The sequence below is a fragment of the Doryrhamphus excisus genome, linkage group LG1 (assembly GCF_037039965.1).
Source record: "Doryrhamphus excisus strain RoL-2023G ecotype Guam linkage group LG1, RoL_Dexc_Guam_v1.1, whole genome shotgun sequence".
Classification (NCBI taxonomy): domain Eukaryota; kingdom Metazoa; phylum Chordata; class Actinopteri; order Syngnathiformes; family Syngnathidae; genus Doryrhamphus; species Doryrhamphus excisus.
The window spans coordinates 19,221,350-19,242,896 of NC_136357.1; the positions used below are offsets into that span (position 1 = coordinate 19,221,350).

A 21,547-nucleotide genomic window follows, 5' to 3' on the forward strand; every position below is an offset into this window, starting at 1 on the left:
TATGATAGACTCCTCTAGAGGCATTGATTCATTTGGTTGATTCATTTTGTCCCCCTTCTGAGATAAACAGCGCCACTAGTGACACACTTACAGTGCATCCGGAAAGTATTCACAGCGCTTCACTTTTTCTACATTTTGTCATGTTACAGCCTCATTCCAAACTGAATTAAATTAATCTCTTACTCCAAAATTCTACACAAAATACTCCATTATGACAATGTGAAAAAAGGTTATTTTGACATGTTTTGAATTTATTAAAAATAGAAAACAAAAAAATCACATTTACATAAGTATTCACAGCCTTTGCCATGAAGCTCAAAATTGAGCTCAGGTGCATCTTTTTTCCACTGATCATACTTGAGATCTTTCTACAGCTTAATTGGAGTCCACCTGCAGTAAATTCAGTTGATTGGACATGATTTGGAAATATAATAACTGTCTATATAAGGTCCCACAGTTGACTGTGCATGTCAGAGCACAAACACCAAGCATGAAGTCAAAAGAACTGTCTGTAGACCTGCGAGACAGGATTGTCTTGAGGCACAAATCTGGGGAAGGATACAGAAACATTTCTGCTGCTTTGAAGGTCCCAATGAGCACAGTGGCCTCCATTATTCGTAAATGGAAGACGTTTGGAACCACCAGGACTCTTCCTAGAGCTGGCCGGCCTTCTAAACTGAGCGATCAGGGAAGAAGGGCCTTAGTCAGGGAGGTGACCAAGGCCCCGATGGTCACTCTGTCAGAGCTCCAGCGTTCCTCTGTGGAGAGAGGAGAGCCTTCCAGAAGGACAACCATCTCTGCAGCAATCCACCAATCAGGCCTGTATGGTAGAGTGGCCAGACGAAAGCCATCAGACCAGAGAATTTTGTTTCTCATGGTCTGAGAGTCATTCAGGTGCTTTTTGGCAAATTCCAGACGGGCTGCCATGTTCCTTTTACTAAGGAGTGGCTTTCGTCTGGCCACTCTACCATACAGGCCTGATTGGTGGATTGCTGCAGAGATGGTTGTCCTTCTGGAAGGCTCTCCTCTCTCCACAGAGGAACGCTGGAGCTCTGACAGAGTGACCATCAGGGCCTTGGTCACCTCCCTGACTAAGGCCCTTCTTCCCCGATCGCTCAGTTTAGAAGGCCGGCCAGCTCTAGGAAGAGTCCTGGTGGTTCCAAACGTCTTCCATTTACGAATAATGGAGGCCACTGTGCTCATTGGGACCTTCAAAGCAGCAGAAATGTTTCTGTATCCTTCCCCAGATTTGTGTCTCAAGACAATCCTGTCTCGCAGGTCTACAGACAGTTCTTTTGACTTCATGCTTGGTGTTTGTGCTCTGACATGCACAGTCAACTGTGGGACCTTATATAGACAGTTATTATATTTCCAAATCATGTCCAATCAACTGAATTTACTGCAGGTGGACTCCAATTAAGCTGTAGAAAGATCTCAAGGATGATCAGTGGAAAAAAGATGCACCTGAGCTCGATTTTGAGCTTCATGGCAAAGGCTGTGAATACTTATGTAAATGTGATTTTTTTGTTTTCTATTTTTAATAAATTCAAAAAAAGTCAAAAAAAACTTTTTCACATTGTCATAATGGAGTATTTTGTGTAGAATTTTGAGGTAAGAGATTAATTTAATTCAGTTTGGAATGAGGCTGTAACATGACAAAATGTAGAAAAAGTGAAGCGCTGTGAATACTTTCCGGATGCACTGTAGATATACCAGAATGGTCTAACCGCGGGCTCACACTGACTCTGGTCGACACAGTGGCACACTCCTGCGGCGTCTGCAGAAACCCACAGCTTGACCAGGGAGTGGTCTAAACGGACCCCAAACGGATTCTCTCCATTGTGCCGTACAGAGCTTGTGTGAACCTACACAGGGATATAGAAACCCTAACCTCCGCAACAGAGCCCGAGTTATAGCCTAGGTTCCCATAGTGGGCTACACCAATTGTCTCAGGGTTACGTGACTAAAAATGAAAAACTGTTAGCCCCTAACACTCACAATTACGAATGCACATGAACGGCTCATAGCGCAGAGCGCACAGTCAGAGCACAAAGAAAGAAGGAGACACAGCATGATTGTCAGTTATGTGAATATGTAAGTTTGATGATTATGTTGTGTATTGGTTTTCCATTCCCTGCACTGTGAAAACCTGTCGACGTATGACAGAGTGAGGATTCCCCTGACTGTATTGCTTTAAATAATGGCACATAGTTCCGAAATTGATATGCTTTTACATAAAACTTGATTATAGTTGTTGTTGCACATCGAATTGTTTGCCTTTACTGATGAAAGATAAAAACTTTTCTATCTGTGATTAAATGTTTTGATTGACAGCCCAAGTAAATATTATTAATTCATTTGGGATCCTGCTTCTGACACCATATACAGCACCATTTTGTGCTGCACTGGTGCCCCAACATGTCACAATGGTCTATTTTGGCTGTGGCCAACTAAAATGCAACTAGCTGGTTAAGACGTTTACATTTAATAGTGCATTGACTAATTGCATTTTCTCTGGAGAATTGGATTCATGTGGGATCCTGCTTTTGACAACGTGTTTTGGTGTTTATTGTTTAGGTCACAATTTTCCTCTGCGGGCTTGAATGAAGTTGGTTTCCTGCTTCTGACACTACAGAGCACCAGCAAGTGGTGCACTGTTGCTCCTAATACATGTCAGGTTGATTTAAGGCACTGCATGTAGGTTGCTGTTTTCTCAGGAGGCTTCGATTCATTTGCGATCCCACTTCTTACACTAAATCCAGCACCATTGTGTGGTGCACTGTGGCATCGTAGATATGTCAGAATGAGTTGAGGTTGCACTTGACTGGGGTGTCAAACTCGTGCCATGGAGGGTGAGACATTACAGGTTTTCTTTCCAACCAGTTTCTTCAGCAGGTGATTTAATTAATGACAGCTTTTTCCCTCAAACCAAAGGAGGGTCAATCACCTGTTTTAGTGACCGGCTGGGAAGAAAACCTGAAGCGTCTCAGCCCTTTGTGGCTGAGACTTTTTTGAGTTTGACACCCCTGCTCTAGAGGCTGGGATTTATTCGGGATAACACATCTGGCACCATGTAATGCACTGTATTGCAGTTGGCACACATCATGAAAACTTAATGTGCGTCCCAAGCTAAATCGTGCAACATTATTTTTAAAATTCTACTGTCTTCCTGTCTCTTTAAAATAAGTCAGCAGAAAACACAAGCAGACGGGGTGGAAGGATTGAGGTTCTCACAAGCTTTGGTGCTTTTTATGACCACCGCTGTGGCAGCAGTGTTTGTTTATGTCAGACTTTTCCATTCATTTGATCTTTGTAATTACATTTGCATTTTTCTGTGAATGTAAACGTATAGTTATTGTCTATAAAATGTTTTGTGTTCACATGTTTGGATGTCTGAAATGTATTAATTAGATTTTTAATTGTATTTATCATTTTTTATGGGGAAATTTTGCTTTGGTTAGAGTCCGTTTTGGTTTGAGTTGGACCTTCTCTAGCGGATTAATGATGCTAACCAAGGCACGTGTCTTGGCATTTATCGTTTCTGCCCATAAAATACAGCAAAAAAAATGGCATATTTCACACGTAATGGCAAATGGAGAAGAATCAAGATTAATTAATTTGAAAAGTTAGATTAATTAGATTAAAACGTATAATAATTGAGCCCTAACGTTCACCACAGTTTTAGTGTGTAGTGCAGGGGTGGGCAAATACTTTCACTCGTGGGCCGCATTGAGGAAACAAAATTGTCCGGGGGGGCCAGAACATATATATATATATATATATATATATATATATATTTAACACACACACTATTTTATACTTGTAATTTTTCTTGAATTTTTTTTTGTCTAATTTTATCTGTAAGTGTTATATACTATCAGCTGTATGTTTTCATGTCCCTTTTTTTCAGGAGCACTTTAAACATCACACCACATCTAACTACGTCATTTAATTTGACAGTTTTGTTGTTTTTTTTTTACTAAATAAGACTTGCAAGTCATGTTGCCAGTTTGTATGTTAAAAGTTGAAATACTTAGAAAGCAACTGGCGGGCCGGATTCAAACGCTTGGTGGGCCGCATGTGGCCCCCGGGCCGTAGTTTGCCCACCCCTGGTGTAGTGTATACTTAACAAAGAGTGCCACATCTCCCAAGAGGCAACGCCTGCTTCCCTTATCGTCCTCACTGCTCTCCTTTATTTTGTGGTAGTTGTGGCTACGTGGCAGTCGCCATGCCACAGCCAGGATTATGGAATTGTTTGTGTGTTGTTGAGTCGGTACCTTACAGCTGTTAACGCCTGTCTGTCATTGTGCGCTGACGCTGCACTCTATCATTAAGGCCCGCTAGTGTGGAAAAGAAACGCAAGCAAAGATTTTGTTTTGCAGGTGTTTGCTTTTTGTAACGGCTGCAGATTTATATTAAAGCAAATTAGACACAGGCCTGGAGATTACTTTGAATTATAGCCTCCCTCTGGCTCTTTTTTTCCCAGTGTAATCACGGGAATGTTGTGGTTTTGTGCTGTGCAAAGCCAGGGCTTGATTGTCTTCACATCATCACTGCTCTGATGATGATAGCTGCAGTCCATTCGTCATCTGGGAAAAGAGCCGGGCCTCCAAGTACAAGATTGTCTTTGAGAAAAGAACTTAAGTTTCTCTTCTTAGATTTCCTTATCGAGGTGCTGCCCGTGTACAGACCGATGCCGTCTCGTCCCACATTCTTTAAGCGAACCCAACCGCTGATATGAATGGAGAAAGAATGGAGTTTGGTTACGCTCTTAAAGGTGACCTATTATGCCTTTTCCATTTTGGTCTATAACTGTAGTTAGATAGTTTGGATGTGAGCCCTGAAAGACGTTTGGGATGGCTCAAAATGCTTGGTTTCAAAAGGCGTGGTGAAACTTACCCTTTGTGATGTCACAGAGGGGCTGACTTCCTTATGTGTGCGTGGCTGTAAGCGCTCTGCCCTCCCCCAAGCTCTGATATTCCTTTTACGAAACAATCTCAGCAGGCAGGTAGCAATGATTCTATTTGGTAATTCCCAGCAAGAGAAAAATATTTTCATCTGTCAACAGCATTTCACACGGGACTGTTTTTGTGTCATGAATGTGAAATATCCGCCAAACTGTTGCTGGAGCCAGAGGCAGTGTGCTCTCGGGAAAGGTGCATTAATTTTGGACACGCTGTGCATCCATGCGCCGCCCTCATGTCTGGCTTCTGAGCTCCACAGCACCAACGGCGCCTTTGACAAAGTGTGTGGGACAATGAGCAGGGTTTGTGTCTGAAATCAGGAAAAAGCAGAAAAACAAAAAATCATAGCATAAAGACTACAAGACATCATATGGCGTTATTTATTGATTTATTTTAAGTATACAGAAATCTACAATTTAGCCAAGCTAATATACAACATCAGAAAAAACAAAAGTATCACTATTTTGATTTCAGAATGGACTTTACACCATGAAGGGACCGGTATCAAACTATCAATTTGCATATTCATCAGCCCATTACTACTGTGCTCTCCTTAAAGGGGAACTGCGCTTCTTTGGAATTTTGCCTATCATTCATAAACGTTATGTGAAACATGAACACACTTTTTTTTTCCCCTTTCTCTGCATTATAACACAAAAAGCAAGTTAATTCCAACTAGCTTAGTGCTCAAACAACATTGCACCATTTGATATACATTCTGTGATCATGCATTAACATGTACACTGATGATAACATGTAAGAGTTGCAGTATCTTGCCATATTTTGATGATTTAAAGTACTAACAAAACTTCGAAAATTTCTGTAAAAAATTTTGGGGAAAAGTCATATTTTGTCAACAAAAAAAGTCAGAATGTCATGAGAACAAAATTTACAAAGATTATTTCAGAAGAAAGCTGAAATATTTAGTAAATGTAAACAAAGTGATTTGATAGTAATAATTATAGTAAATAATAATATAGTTTATTTTACCTCGTATATGAGAAAGCTTTTCTTTTAAATATTAATGTGGCAATTTTGCATTCGTTCATTTTTCATTGTGGTCCTTGCTGGAATAATAAGGTAAATAAGGTTAATGACAACCAGAAATATGAACAAAAAATAAATGTTATGAATAATTATAGTTTCACATGCAGAGAACAATATGATATAATGCCAATTGAGGAATGGCTGGAACTTATTGTTGATGCAGACTTCCAAGCATCCTGGACAGATGGAATAGTGTTTCTCAACCTCTTTATTCACTTGCTGACATTCAAAACTTTCTGTGGACCCATGGTGAGTTATTAGAAGACATACTCAATAAAAAAACAAACAGATGGTAATTTAGCAATGCATAGGATGCTATGTTTGGTCAGTGGATTCCACTGTACTAAAGTACAGTAGTTTGTTGTGCGGTGCACAGAAACCAAAGCATAATTTTCAACAAAAACTTGTGCGAATGAAAACATGCCTGTACAGTATACGCTGCCTCCATCTGAGTCGACACTCAGTGATACCATCATTAGAGTTTCTAAGAAGACCTGTACTACACTTGTATCCTAAATTCATCCACACCTGAGTAAAAAAAAAACAAAACTCAGGTCATCTACAATAAATGTCACGGCTCGTCATGCGGGTGTTGCGATGCGACCCCAGGATGCAGAGAAGGAGCAAATGGTGCAGGAAAAAGCTTAGCTTTTATTTCTTTGAAAAAACGGCGAATGCAGCACTGGCATACGACACGTTGCAAAGGACAAACAATGAACCAACAAAAAACAGACGCACCCGGCTGAACTAAATAAGACGATCAAATTAGAAACAGGTGCGCGTAGAAAGGGAAAGTAAAAGTGACGGAACAGACCAACACAGGAAATACTACAAAATAAAAGCATGAAAACCGGAACTAAGGCAAACAACGTGAAACACAAAAACTGTCACACAGGAGGCGATGCAGATTGTGACAATAAATCCTCCTCTTCCCTTTAGACAGCTGGAGGAACATGGGTGCATTCCTCCAAAGGGAATAAACCGAATGAGGGGGTTACTTTTCAAATATAGGTTCATGTAAAGGGAGGATTAAGAAGTCAAAGAGACACCTGTCATCTCCACCTCAGGTGTGTTTTCACTCTTTTTTGTTGTTTTTTTAATGTGATCCGCATGTGTTTGTGATGGTACTTGCAGTATTGCAGGCACGGCATGTGTGTCAACAAGGAGCTGTACCTGCAGCCTGTGGATGGGGAATGGGGGCCCTGGGGACCCTACAGCACTTGCTCCAGGTCCTGTGGCGGAGGGACGAAGAGCACCACCAGAGAATGCAACAAGCCAGAGTAAGAACGACAAAAAGACTTGAAAACAATCAATGTGTATGATTTATAAAGTGGACCTTTTGTCCTGTGGTGTCACCCCAGGCCGAGGAACGGCGGGAAATTCTGCGTGGGACGCAGGATGAAGTTCCGCTCTTGCAACACTGAGCCATGTCCGCGAGGGCGCAAGGATTTCCGGGATGAGCAGTGCTCTCAGTTCGATGGCAAGCACTTCAACATCAACGGTCTACCTCCCAACGTCCGCTGGGTGCCCAAATATAGTGGCAGTACGTCCACACCGTGGCAGGTGTCTTCACAAGAGAAGGAATCCAGTCACAGAACGTCCTTGTTTTTCCATCGTAGTACTATTGAAGGATCGCTGCAAGCTCTTCTGCCGGGTTGCCGGTGCGACGGCGTATTATCCACTGAAGGACCGTGTCATCGACGGCACGCCATGTGGCACCGACACCTACGATATCTGCGTTCAAGGCCTCTGCAGGGTACGTCGGTGCCTTTGCCCTCACCAGTCGCATAAGTCGTCTTGACTGTGCTCAATGTTTGTACACGCCATAGCCGTTTTTTCTTTCTGCAGCAAGCTGGCTGCGATCACGTCCTGAACTCAAAGGCTCGGAATGACAAGTGTGGCGTGTGTGGCGGCGACAACTCTTCATGCAAAACGCTGGAAGGGATGTTCAATGATGCCCAGTATGGTGAGTCCTGATCGTCATGTTATTCCCATCAGTCTTATCACTCACCTGGACCGGATCATGAAGGGTGTAACGGTATTCCGAATTGGATTTTTCACAACAGAACATTTGCTATAAACAAATACTACAGTACATTGCAACCTTTGGCTAGCGGGAGTCATGGTGCCAAGGAGAAGCCAGAACTTGTGCTCCCTGGTACATACCTGAACCAGGAGTTTACAAACATACTGAAATACAAAGGACGGATGAACCTCTTTGATATTTTAGATTTTGGAAAAGAACCCATGTAGATACATACGCAAGATAAAACTGCATCTCTGCATCTCATATAAGTGAATAAAGGACTTGAAACTGTTAATATTTGCAGATGGTACAACTGCACACTGGAACTAATAAATCAAATCACAGAGGAATTACCTATGCTAAAGAGATGGTTTGATAATAATCGACTATCCTTGAACTTAAAGGGGACCTATTATGCTTTTTTCCCATTTTCTGACTTATAACTATAGTTACATGTTTTATTCTCATGTTACGAGATGCAAAAGTTTCAGATAATGAGGTTTGCACATTTGGAAGTAAGCGCTGAAAATGCAAAAAAAAAAAAAAAAAAAAAAGCTTATTTAGAGAGTTATTTGCTCAATTTTTATGTTTCTGAATTTGGTTTACAAAATGTCAAAGTCCACTATGTGGACCCTTGAAATAAATGAAAGAACTGAGAATGACGTTTACCTCATCTTAGTTACTATGACTGACTTATTTTTTTCATTGTATTTTTCTAACAATCAAAATGTGTTTGATGTCACGCTTTCATTCATTTTAAGACTCAGCCGTTGTCTGTTTTCCTTCCTCAGGCTACAACACAGTGGTCCGCATCCCAGCTGGAGCGACCAACATCGACATCAAGCAGGTCAGCTACTCGGGAAAGCCAGAGGATGACAACTACCTCGGTGAGTTAGAACAAGGATATGGTTTGAGTTTTTTGTTTTTTTTACCAATGGCAGGTTAGTTTCACTCCCACAAAATGAAATTGTGCTGCTTTTGCTAATTTATTCGAAGCAAAGCAAGATCAAATGCAAATGCAACAGATCCTCCCCATGAAGATCAAATTGACTTGTCTTGGATTCATTTCAGACAAAAGAAGTTGCAATATTGCCTCCTTGTAATTTTATGAAAGTTGATACATATGCTCGGTAGGGTTACGTCACAAGACCACCCACAAATGGAGAAAAACACGAGTAACTGATAACCTCCACCACACACACACAAGCACACTCCTTTGCTAGCTTCACGTACGGTCGCTCTCTTGCTTTATGGCCATTTTTTTCTTATTAATTAATCAATGATCGCCGTTTTATGGTTGAATATGGTCTATCATGACTGCATAATTAGTATGTGTAATGTTAAAATCCCATTAGCTTAGCATTAGGTTAACATACAACCCCTGGCAAAGATGTTAAAATTACCAGTCTCGGCGGATGTTCAAGTCGTGTTCTTCATCAAAGTGGCTTCATCAAACCTTGTCTGATTGCTGCTGGACGCCACACAGACACCACCTTCCGGTTTTGCTCTGAATTAGTTTTTAAATTCAATCGTGTTTCTCACTTTCTCTATCATTTATCAATTATTATTTATTTAGCAATTATTTTATTGATAGTGAAGATTATTGCATCTCACATACATAAATTTCTAAAACACACAAACACCAGTCCAATGTAAATGAAAATCTACATAGCGTACAGTATTTTTAAAAAGCTGTGGCGAGGGACGGCTGTATATTAAAACAGGTGCATCTCAACAAATTATTAAATCATTTATATAATAATGTGTTATTTATCTTTTGAAACAAATAAATAACTTTGGGCTGCAAATGGTCCTGTGCCCAACAGATATTGTTCTGGTCCTCACATTAGGAGGATTTATCCAGTTCTATCTGGGACTAGCTGATAAATAAGCAGGCCAGTACATTTACATTTGCTTCCTAGCAGTTAGCTTCACATGTTGTCTCTCTCTCTCGCTCTCTCTCACACACACACACACACACATACACACACACGTAGCGGAGGAGACAAGCTGTCAGGTGAAGGAGACATAAACTGTTCCCTAATTGTCACTTGTGCTGAGTGCATGTGAAGGAAACACGACTGGTGAGGCAATGATGGCGATCTTGGGCAAGCAAATGAAGTGATGGCCTCCCTCCCCATGTTCAGAAAGATAAATGAGGCAGCACCGGGTGCTAATTAGAAGCATGTGGGTGAAAGTCGATATCTCGGCACAGAACAAGAAAATTAAGATGTTAGTTTTCCAGCGAGGTTCAAGTTTTTACTCCTCCTCTTCCTCCAGTGGGGGCTAACACATGTGGCCGACAAACACATGCTGGCCATTTGTCTGTGAAAGCCCCCCCCCCCCCCCCCCCCCCTTCGGAAAAAACAGACCAACAATGTGCTGATCAGCGTAGAGCTGCTTATTCTTCATGTGGAGTAGGCAATGGAGACAAACCCGGCCATTTGTCTGTCAACCAGCTGACCGAGTTCTCATCCACATCTGTCAAATCATGAACCCCGTTGGGGCAAATGGGGCACGATGTCATCACGTGGTGTTCATCCTCAGCACCACACTCACAGGCCACAGTAGAAGCCATACCCTGGCTGTACATGGATGAGCGGAAGAGACCAACGTCAGTTGGAAGGTGGTTAGCCTGACCCAAGTAGGCCTGTGAAAGTATATCCCCGATGGTGTTGTACTGACAAATTTCCTTGCTACTCCGTGTTCCATGTGTCGTCCGCCCAGTGTGCGGCATTGCTGCTTGACTGATTAAGCTCATTTAGCAATTCCAGTCCAGTCAACAGAGAACATGCTGCATGTGTACAATACATACAAATCATAGATAATCAACAATAACAGGCTTTTTTTCCTTTTTCTTGTCGAGGTCACCAAAATGGGTCGAGTTAGTTTTTGACAAGGACTGCCTTCTGACATGGCCCAAATATTAATATACAGTACATTTGTGGGTGACCATCATCTCATATTCTCATGTTTTCATTTCTGTGTGTGTCTGTACATTTGCATATCTGCTTCCAAAGCCCACATTCATCTCTGGGTTTAAAAACGACATCTTGGGTCTTACTGGACCATCTTGGGTCCAATAATGTGCAAACACCAATGTAAACAAAGTGAACACCCCCTTTTTGCGTGCAGATGTTGTAATTAGCTGCATGTGGAAGTGGCAGAAAAGAGTATGTTGTGTTTGTGGTGAAGTGTGTGTTCTTTGTGTGTGTGCATGCGGTTGTTGCATTTCGCAGTCATTGTTTGCACTGCAGCACCCATCATCCGCAGAGAGTCACGCAGTCTTCACTCCAAATGAATGCTATCTATGACCGACGCCGCTATTTTCCATAACAATAGGTTGGCAACACAAAGACTGTTTACTTAGCGCAATGCTTGAAATGCTTAACATCTCACAAGAACCTTAAAACATATTCGGGTGAAATTGATTGCAGGGTTGTTGTTTTTTTTTTCCAGCCTTATCCGATGGACAGTCTAACTTTCTGCTGAATGGGAACTTTGTGGTGGCCATGTTCAAAAGGGAGATCACCTTCAAGGGGACGGTCATCGAGTACAGCGGCTCCGACACCACAGTCGAACGCATCAACTGCACTGAACGCATCGAGGAGGAGCTCGTTCTACAGGTGGCCAAAAAACCTCTTTCACACAGCACGTTAATCACTGGACAAGTCTTGATGAGGGGAGTATGCTCATTAAATCTGATAACATAACCTTGGGGACGTCATTGACATAATTGAAAATAGGTCAGTTGATTAGCAACCCCCTCCTTTAGCCTACACCATAGAAAGAACCCCATCTCATGTTATGTCCCGTTTAGGGCTCAATCAATGGAAGCATGCGCTTTATATTTGATTACATTTTTTATAACCGTGGCAACATCGTTGATGAGCAAAGCTTAATGGCCCGCTTGATTAGGAACCCCCCTTGAGCCCATACCATGGACAGAACCCCAGCACATGTTATATCAGTGTATTGTTTATGTTCAGTGTGAGCGAAAGTGAGATTGGTAAGATTCTGTGTAACTATGGCGATGTCATTGACGAACAAAGTTGAAGAGTACATTTTAAAGAAAAGTCAGAATATTCTTAGAAACGAAAATAGTGAATAGTAAAGTTGATACTCATATTAGGCTTTTTCACCTACGGTGGTCAAACGTCTTTGTCTCCTTCCCGATTTCAAATTTTTTGCATGTTTGTCACACTTCATTGCTGACCTCGTAGTGTTTCTTTGCCTCTGCTCTTCAAAGTGAAGCAATTCTGAGGGCATCCATGTTGTTTCTGATGTAAACACAGGTCACGCGTGTGACGTCACAGCATGCGTTATCGAAGGTAGCGACCTTGGGAAACGTAAAACTTAAAATCAGGAAGGAGTACATCAGAGGAACATTACATGTTAGAGGCCTTGGAGATAAAGTCAGAGAGGTCAGACTGAGATGGTTCGAACATGTCCAGAGGAGAGATAGTGAATATATTATTATTATAGAGGGATGCTGCGTTTAGATCTTCCAGATAGGAGGCATAGAGGAAGACCAAAGAGGAGGTTAATGGATGTAGTGAAGGAGGACATGAGGGTAGTTGGTGTGAGAGAGACAGATGCGGAAGATGGGATGGTTGGAGGCGGTTGATTTGCTGTGGCGACCCCTGACGGGAAAAGTGAAAGAGAAAGAAGAAGAAGAATATGAAAGAGCAGCATTTTAACAGACATCCCCACAGACTCATCTAATCGAGCGTGCGCGCACACACACACACACACACACACACACACACACAGTGTGTGTCAGTGTGTCAGATTTCATTGTGCTTACTTCCGGGGATTGTTACATTCCTACTGTGGTTCGGCGGGATATCTAGAAAATTGATGGATGGCGGTTTGACAAGGTCGTCTTTTGCACGCCGGGAGACCATTTTTGTAGCGCTGCTGGGAATGTGAATTTCTCTTGGAGCGTAATAAACTATGTATGTATGTTTGTTTGTAGTGGAATGAACACAGCCACCAAGAGTGTCTGCCTTTCAAGCAGCTCAGGTTGTTCATTCAAGCATGTTATTTCATGCCATGAGAGCCTCCATCCATCAAGGGTGTGATTCCGTCTCCCCATTGATATCGAGGCGTCAGCACCGCAGCTTAGATGAAAGTCAAGCAGCTAGCAAGGAAGTAGAGATTCAAGCCTCCTGACATGTTATTTGTCATCATAATATTTTACAGCAGTTTTGGTTCAGTTGTTTTTAATTTACTAAAATTTCTTCTCCTGATTATGACTATTTTCCCCATAATATTTTGACTTCTCATTCTCGTAACATGATTTTTACAGTGAGCTAATTTTCCAAAAATGAAAACTTTATTCGTGCTTTTGGTTGATTCACATATAATATTATACCTTTTTAAAAAAGAATGTCTTTCTTTAATATTTTAGATTTCTGCTACTAAAATTACTGTCATGAGCTGCACCCTTCTTTGAACTGCTGCCCTCTGCTGTGTGTTTGCAGTCTTGCAGAGGACTCCTCCTCTGGACCGCAAACATGCAGTCAATCTACCATTAGAACATCTTAAGCCAACAGTCATTATTCCTTGCCAGATTGTTGCCTCGTCTTGCCTGCCTTGTCCATGCTTCGTTTGCTCCAGCCATTTTTTTCAAATATACCTCGTGTATTCGTATTCCCTGCCACCTACTTTTCAGTTTCAAGTCCAGTCTGTACAGTACAGATAAATGCATAAATACAGGGATGACTCAAAAAAACATGAACCTTTGAAGTGCGTATTGGCAGACATTTTTAGAAAATGAAAAGTACATCATTGTTTTTTAAATGGCATGTTTTAAGGCCCCAATTACTATGAAGAAAATATAATGTATTTTTCTTCCATCACGCTTCATATTATTGGATTCTTAGGTTACATTTTTTTGTGTCCCCTTATATTATCAGTTTCTTGGGGGGGGCGAGCAGGACGATGGTACGGTTGAGTGGAAAGGTGGCTTATTGAGTGGCGCCTTCGCTAATGTTTACGTCCCGATTATCAACATATACTGATGTTGCTTTTAAAGGTTGAATTTCAGGGAAGACTAAATAAACGTTTTTTTTTTTCCTCTTGACCTTGTTTGCAGGTTTTGTGTGTGGGAAACCTCTACAACCCTGACGTGCGTTACTCCTTCAACATCCCCATCGAGGAGCACATGGAGGAGTTTGTGTGGGCGCCTTCAGGCTTTTGGCTGGAGTGCAACCGCATCTGTCAGGGTATGGCCGCAACAAAGTGGCAAACATTCAGTGGATTTTGTGAATGAACTGCAACATGAAAAAGAAGCTCAAAATAAGGCCATGTGGCTACAGCAGAGTTAGTTAGCTCCGCCAAGGGTCTGTGGTCATTATCTCTGCCAAAAGCTTGAGGGTAGCTGGATTTATTCAAAAAAAATACCCAAGTTGATTTCCAACTTGCATATATGCCATACAAGTGGCATTGACGTAAAACTCCAACCTTTTTGGTGTGAAAGAACTGATGCAAATTCTCATACAATTATGATCAAATTAGTGAGCTAAAACTAACACATACCTTTTATCTTGCCCTTAATCTCCGATCCATCAGTTTGAAAGGCTTAAAGTTGGACTTAACATTCACAGCTGCCGTATGACTCGAGGTTTACACATTACACTTACACATTTAATACGACTGAAAATACACCCGTTTATACATATGATAAAGCAGCATTTTTCACAGATGCCCCCACTGACTTCCTAATCGAGCGCTCACAGCGAACTGTTGCATTCCTACTGAGGATAGGTGGCATATCGGGAAATGGATGGATGGAAGGCGCTGAGCTAATCTGCTACTGGCTACACATTGTTCCTGTAAAATCATTACCTATTTGTGTCAAACTATTTTTGTGAAATTACAACCTTTGTTCATAAAAATGCTTTTTTTTTTTACCTTGCAAAATTTTTTTAATGGAAAACTTCTATTTTATTCTTGTAAAATGACATTTTTGATCTGTTATCACTTTTTTTCTGAACGCTACGGGTCAAAACATCATGACCATTTTTGCGGGAAACTACCACTTTATTGTCCTAAAATTGCATACTTTGCCATTCTCATAAAATGACCACTTTTTTAAAGAAAAACTACTACTTTAAGGCTGCATGGCGTACAAGTGGTTAGCACACAGGCCTCACAGCTAGGAGACCCGAGTTCAGTTCCACACTCAGCCATCTCTGTGTGGAGTTTGCATGTTCTCCCTGTGCATGCGTGGGATAGACAGCTGGGATAGGCTCCAGAACCCCCTCGCCCTTGTGAGGATAAACAGTAGAAAATGAATGAATGAATGAACTACCACTTTATTGTTGTGAAATAACAACTTGTTTCATGTAAAATTCCAACCTTTTTGATTTCTGAAAATGACAACCCATCTGATGTAAAACTAAAACTAGATAGTTTCAAATGATTGACTTATTATGGTCGACCAACGCAGCAATTGTATCAACGTATCACTGTGAGAAAACAAGCAATGGCAGTCTACTGCCTGGTACTTGGCAGAGCCCACACTGGTGATTACAGAAATGGATGATGCTAAGAAATGACCAAGCAGAGACACAGATTTGACAACATTTTAGCACACCACTGGATTCATTTGCTAAAAATTCAATCAATCAAGTTGACCCAACCCCATCCCATCACATTTTCTTCCGGCATCGCTCAACACCTTGACACCATGTGACCTCAACACCATGTGGACAGAGGGCCAAAGCACGGCAGGTTTTCTTTCCAACCAGTTTCTCCAGCAGGTGATTTCATTGAGGAGCTCCTTCCCTCAAACCAAAGGAGGGTTCATCATTAAAATCACCTGCTTTAGTGACCGGCTGGAAATAAAACCTGTAGCGTGTCGGCCCTCTATGGCATGAGTTTGACACCCCCACTTTAGGCTTTAGCTTTTCAAACGTTAAGCTCGTCAAAGTTCACCTATAAAGCAGGGTGCTTAGTCTGGTTTCCTGTGGGTCAAAGTTGACTGGGGGCTGCACTAAAGAGTTGCAATTATGAAGCCCCTTCCCTCCCGCCAAGGCTTGAAAATGAAGAAATGTGATATTGTGCCGAGTGAATTTCCACTTCTTGTGTTCTGCGTGCACAGGTGAGCGTCGTCAAAAGACGGCGTGTGCACGAAAGAGCGATCACATGGAGGTGTCGGAGCAGCGATGTGAACAACTACCTCATCCGGCTGCTGTCACTGAGCCCTGCAACACGGACTGTGAAGTCAGGTAAGACACAGCTTGAGGAGACTCCTGCACTGTTGTGATCATGAACATTTTCCCCCTCACACACAAAAGGTGGCATGTCACCGGGAAGAGCGACTGTTCAGCCAAGTGTGGACCAGGCTATCGCAGCCTGGAAGTTCAGTGCATGAAGTACAACCTGATGAAAAGGCAGAGCCATCCGGTGGCGGCCAGCACCTGCGCCGACATCGCCAAACCTGCCACCCGAGAGTCCTGTCATGGCGACTGTCTCCTCAAGAGCTGGCAGTACAGTGCCTGGTCACAGGTAGAGCACATCTACATCATCATCACATCACATCATCCATTCATCCATTTTCTGTCCTCTGGCTGTCAGAATGTTTTCCAGGGAGGCCACACAGTGAAAACTGAAATTATGCAACTTTACCACTTTGATTTTGTAAAGCTATGAAGTTATATTCGCTATCTCAAGGGGAATTCATCTGAAAATGCATGATCACAATAGAAAGATCTACAGCCAATCAGGACGCACGGACCCGGCTTGGCCTGTAACAGCAAATTGTTTTTACTGCTGACACTAAAATTGCATTTAAATTCCACGAATCTTGATGGAACTTGATTTCCATACTGGCACTTTTTACCCAACCGAATATTCTAAAAATGACTTTTTATTTTGTCTGTTTCTCATAAATTACTAGTATAGTAATAGTGTAGTAGTATCATATAATACTTTTAAAAAATGTGTTTTTCTTTAACATTTCAACTTTATTTTGCTAAAATGACATTATTTTTTGTTTATTATTTATGTATACTGTTATAGTTTTATTTTAGTAAATGTTCATTTCGTAATGTGATTTTCTTCCCATATTTGGACTATTTCCATAATGAATAACAAATAATTATTTCCCCAACCTAATTTCCAAAAATTACTTAATTTTGATTTATTTTGTCCCTGATGATATTACGTTTTAAAAAATGTTTTGTTTCTGTTATATTTCATCTTTCATCTCATATTGTTGGTGTATCTTGTAAAATTGTGATTAGAATATGAGCTTTTCTCATAATATTTATTCTCATCAATTCCAGCTGTTTGATTGCATTTCTGATGTTTTTCCCCAGCTATTTCCACTTTCTTCATATACATTTTTATGAACATTATTCCTATAATATTTTCACTTTTCTTGTAACATAACATTTTCCTCAAACAAATTTTCCAGAAATGACAACTTAATTTCCTTAAGTTCCTTGTATTAGGATTTTTTTGTAAATGCTTTGTTTCTTTCATATTTAAACTTGATTTTACTAAAATGACATTATTTGTCCTCATATTAGGGTTTGTTTGGAAAATTGCAGCTTTTTTCTCATTAGAATATGACTTATTTTTCTCAATATTACAGTTATTTTATTCAATTTCTGCTGTTTTTCCTCCCGCTATTTCCACTTTCCATCCATCCATTTTCTATACCGCTTATCATCACGAGGGTCACAGGCATGCTGGAGCCTATCCCAGCTGTCTTCGGGCAAGAGGTGGGGTACACTGATCGCCAGCCAATCACAGGGCTCTTAAAATTAAATTGTATTCCCATAATATTTTGACTTCATTTTTGTAAAGAATTCTTGTTCTTGAAAGAATTCTTTTGCAACATACATTTCCCCAAATTTGTATTTGTTTTGTCTTTCACTGTTTTGTGTTTCTCATAATTTTATGATTTTTCTTTTGTAAAGAAAAATAACACATATAACACATTTGAGAAACGTTTGGTTTGCCGCCTGTTGTTGAGAATGATTTGGATCCCACAGCCAAACCAGTTAAGAACCATTGTATTATGTAAGGATTTTTGTTAGATTTATCTAAAAATCCATTATATTTTTCTATGTAATTTTTAAAATTTAATTTATATCCAGCTGCACGGTGGATGAGTGGTTAGTGTGCACGCCACACAACGTGGAGACCCGCTTGGGTTTTCTCCGGGTACTCCGGTTTCCTCCCACATTCCAAAAACATGCTAGGTTAATTGGCCACTCCAAATTGTCCATAAGTATGAATGTGAGTGTGAATGGTTGTTTGTCTATATGTGCCCTGTGATTGGCTGGCCACCAGTCCAGGGTGTACCCCGCCTCTCGCCCGAAGACGGCTGGGATAGGCTCCAGCACCCCCGCGACCCTAGTGAGAATAAGCGTTAGAAAATGAATGAATAAATGAATAAATAAATACATGTATTTTTTTCTGATATGATATATTGTGTGTGCGCGTGTGTGCGCTTGCATGGGGAAAAATAGTAGTAGTAATGAATGCTTCAATCTTTTGTGTACATAATAATAACTGCAGCAGTAATAATGTGCATAGAATACCCAACAAAAGTGATGTTTTGTGTATTTTGCACAGTGTTCCAAGACGTGCGGCCGAGGGAGTCGTAGCAGAGAGTCGTACTGCATGAGCAACCTGGGCCGTCACCTGGTGGACAGGGAGTGTGGTGAATACCAGCGGGTCCTCACAGAAGTCTGCAATGAGCAACCATGTCCCAAATGGCGTGCCAGCGACTGGAGTGAGGTGGGAATGTCCCCCTGGGCCACACCTTGGACTGTACCAAATAGAAACAAGATATTTGTACATGTTGAATTTTTCATGCACGTCTCGTGCGCACACTCAACCACACTCTAGTGACGTTTATTTTCTTCTTCCACTTCATGACGCACGCAGTGCCAGGTCACCTGTGGCAAGGGCGTGAGACACAGGCAGGTGTGGTGCACGCAAGCTAACACAGACCAAAAGCTGAGGGAGCATTCATGCAACCCTTCCAGCAAACCCGCTTCCGTCGGGACCTGCGAGCTGCCTGACTGTGCTTCCTGGCAGGCTGGCGTGTGGGGTGCAGTGAGTACACGTACACGTACACGTACACGTACACGTACACGTACACGTACACGTACACGTACACGTACACGTACACGTACATGTACACGTACACGTACACGTACACGTACACGTACACGTACTTCCATACATTACAAACAAACATGCCAAGCTTCCGCACTGCAGGGAATGGGACCTGCATGAGTCACTGTTTTAAGTCATTGCTGTGCTTGCCTACATCTATCCATCACACATCCAGCCGACCCTTGTTTATGATGGTTAATTGGTTCCAGACCTGACTGCAGTAAGTTTATTCATAAACAGACTATTCTTGATGTTGGAGCATAGAAAATCTGACAAAGCTCAGATGCAGATTTTACTAGATTTATTTTATATAGGGGACATCATTCATTCATTCATTCATTTTCTACCGCTTATCCTCACGGGGCTTGCAGGGGTGCTGGAGCCTATCCCAGCAGTCTTCAGGCGAGAGCCGCGGTACACCCTGGACTGGTGGCCAGCCAATCACAGGGCACATATAGACAAACAACCATTCACACTCACATTCATACCTATGGACAATTTGGAGTGGCCAATTAACCTAGCATGTTTTTGGAATGTGGGAGGAAACCGGAGTACCCGCGGAAAATCCAACTCGGGTCTCCAAGCTTTGTGGCCTGCGTGCTTCATTTTTTGACCCTTTGTATTGGGTTGTGGTCTCCTATAGAGCAGCTACACACAATAACCAGCACAGAAAACTTTTTAATTTTAGCAGAATCTGCACCTATTCCATCCGTATTTCATTTGATTTGTGCTTCCTGCCAAAATGGTCTGTTTTTGATTTATTCCACTCACGGCCCACCTTTGGGCACGCCCACTGCGCTATGATTGGTCACACGCCCAAAGTGCTTCCTTACTAAGTGCTTCCTTACTATGAACCATACAAGGAAGCCCACCCCTCTGTGACATCACTGAGGGACAGTTTTTACCACGCCTTTTGAAACCCAGCATTGTGAGCCATCCCAAACTTCTTTCAGGGCTCACTTCCAAATGCTCAAACCTCATTATTTCAAACTTTGGCATAGTTCAACACGAGAACATTCTACATTTATAGCTCAGAAAAGTGAAACATCATAATAGGTCCACTTGAAATTGTTGCATCCTTTGATTTTTCATGTGGACCTCAGTGGAAAATGGTTGGACACCCCGGGTGTAAATACATTGATGTTTGCTGAGTGTCTAACATACAATTCCTACCTTGACGTCCTGGGATAACATTTGTTTGTTTGTGTGTAACCAGTGTTCTGTGACGTGTGGTCATGGATACCAGGTGAGAGCGGTGCGGTGTGTGTCGGGCAACTACGGCAACACGGTGAATGACAGGGAGTGCAATGCTGCAGCCAGGCCCCGAGACAGTCAGGTACAACAGCAACATTTTATATCCAGAACATTTTGTCACCCGGGGCAGCAGATAAGCAGCAAACATGTACTACATGTACTACAGTAAAGTCTCGTTATATCGATATTGTCGGGAGTCGGAAAAAATATCGATATAACCGGACTGTCGATATATCCGATCCTGCGCCGAACTGCATTAAAAGTGGGCAATAATGCACTCGACATTGTTCTATACTATAGAACAATGTTGAGCAGCTTAAATCAATCTTTGCTTAAGGATTTCAATACCAAAAAAGAACACGGCGAACGGCTGCTTCCAGTCAACTTTATTTTTCACACTTCCACCACCAGAGCACAGCACACACACCGATTCCCGCACTTCCTGGTTCACAGGTCATGCTCAACCCGCCCCACATAGCTGGCCAAACACATGCATGCAACAGAAGAACCAACTGACATAGCATACACACCTATTCCAACGAAGACACAAGCGTACAAATACATGTATTTAATTGTGTTGTATTCAGATATCTTTTTATCGCTGGCAATAATCACTGTTTTTCATATGTACATGCTGGCGTTCGTGGTTTCTCTCGTGTGTATAGATTCTATACAGAAAACCACGAACGCAGTTGGTTCTTCTGTTGCAGGCATGTGTTTGGCCAGCTATGTGGGGCGGGTTGAGCATGACCTGTGAACCAGGAAGTGCGGGAATCGGTGTGTGTGCTGTGCTCTAGTGGTGGAAGTGTGAAAAATAAAGTTGACTGGAAGCAGCCGTTCGCCGTGTTCTTTTTTGGTATTGAAATCCTTAAGCAAAGATTGATTTAAGCTGCTTTTGTATCGATATAAGCAGACCAAATTGGCTGGCGGGAGATGAAAAGGGCATCGTAACCGGATTATCATAATAACCAGGTATCGTACTAACGAAACTAATTATATCATAAAAGACTAGAAATTTGCCGGGAAATGAAAATAGTATCGTAATAAGCAGTACTTTGATATAACCGATATCGATATAACGAGACTTTACTGTATTTGAAAATAGTAACAC

The 21,547-nt window shown here is 41.7% G+C and overlaps 1 protein-coding gene across 2 annotated transcripts in view; it reads left to right on the plus strand.

Moving 5' to 3' along the window:
• The window catches only part of LOC131130761 (A disintegrin and metalloproteinase with thrombospondin motifs 20), a 115,868-nt gene that overhangs the window by 48,634 nt on the left and 45,687 nt on the right, over positions 1-21,547 (plus strand). For both annotated transcript variants that reach the window (XM_058074673.2, XM_058074674.2), the window contains exons 12-23: positions 7,146-7,291; positions 7,373-7,554; positions 7,631-7,767; positions 7,860-7,977; positions 8,829-8,924; positions 11,497-11,663; positions 14,138-14,267; positions 16,148-16,274; positions 16,344-16,554; positions 18,634-18,798; positions 18,949-19,119; positions 20,399-20,518. In XM_058074673.2, the coding sequence (XP_057930656.2) occupies positions 7,146-7,291; positions 7,373-7,554; positions 7,631-7,767; positions 7,860-7,977; positions 8,829-8,924; positions 11,497-11,663; positions 14,138-14,267; positions 16,148-16,274; positions 16,344-16,554; positions 18,634-18,798; positions 18,949-19,119; positions 20,399-20,518 (1,770 nt within the window). The remainder of the gene's footprint in view (positions 1-7,145; positions 7,292-7,372; positions 7,555-7,630; positions 7,768-7,859; positions 7,978-8,828; positions 8,925-11,496; positions 11,664-14,137; positions 14,268-16,147; positions 16,275-16,343; positions 16,555-18,633; positions 18,799-18,948; positions 19,120-20,398; positions 20,519-21,547) is intronic.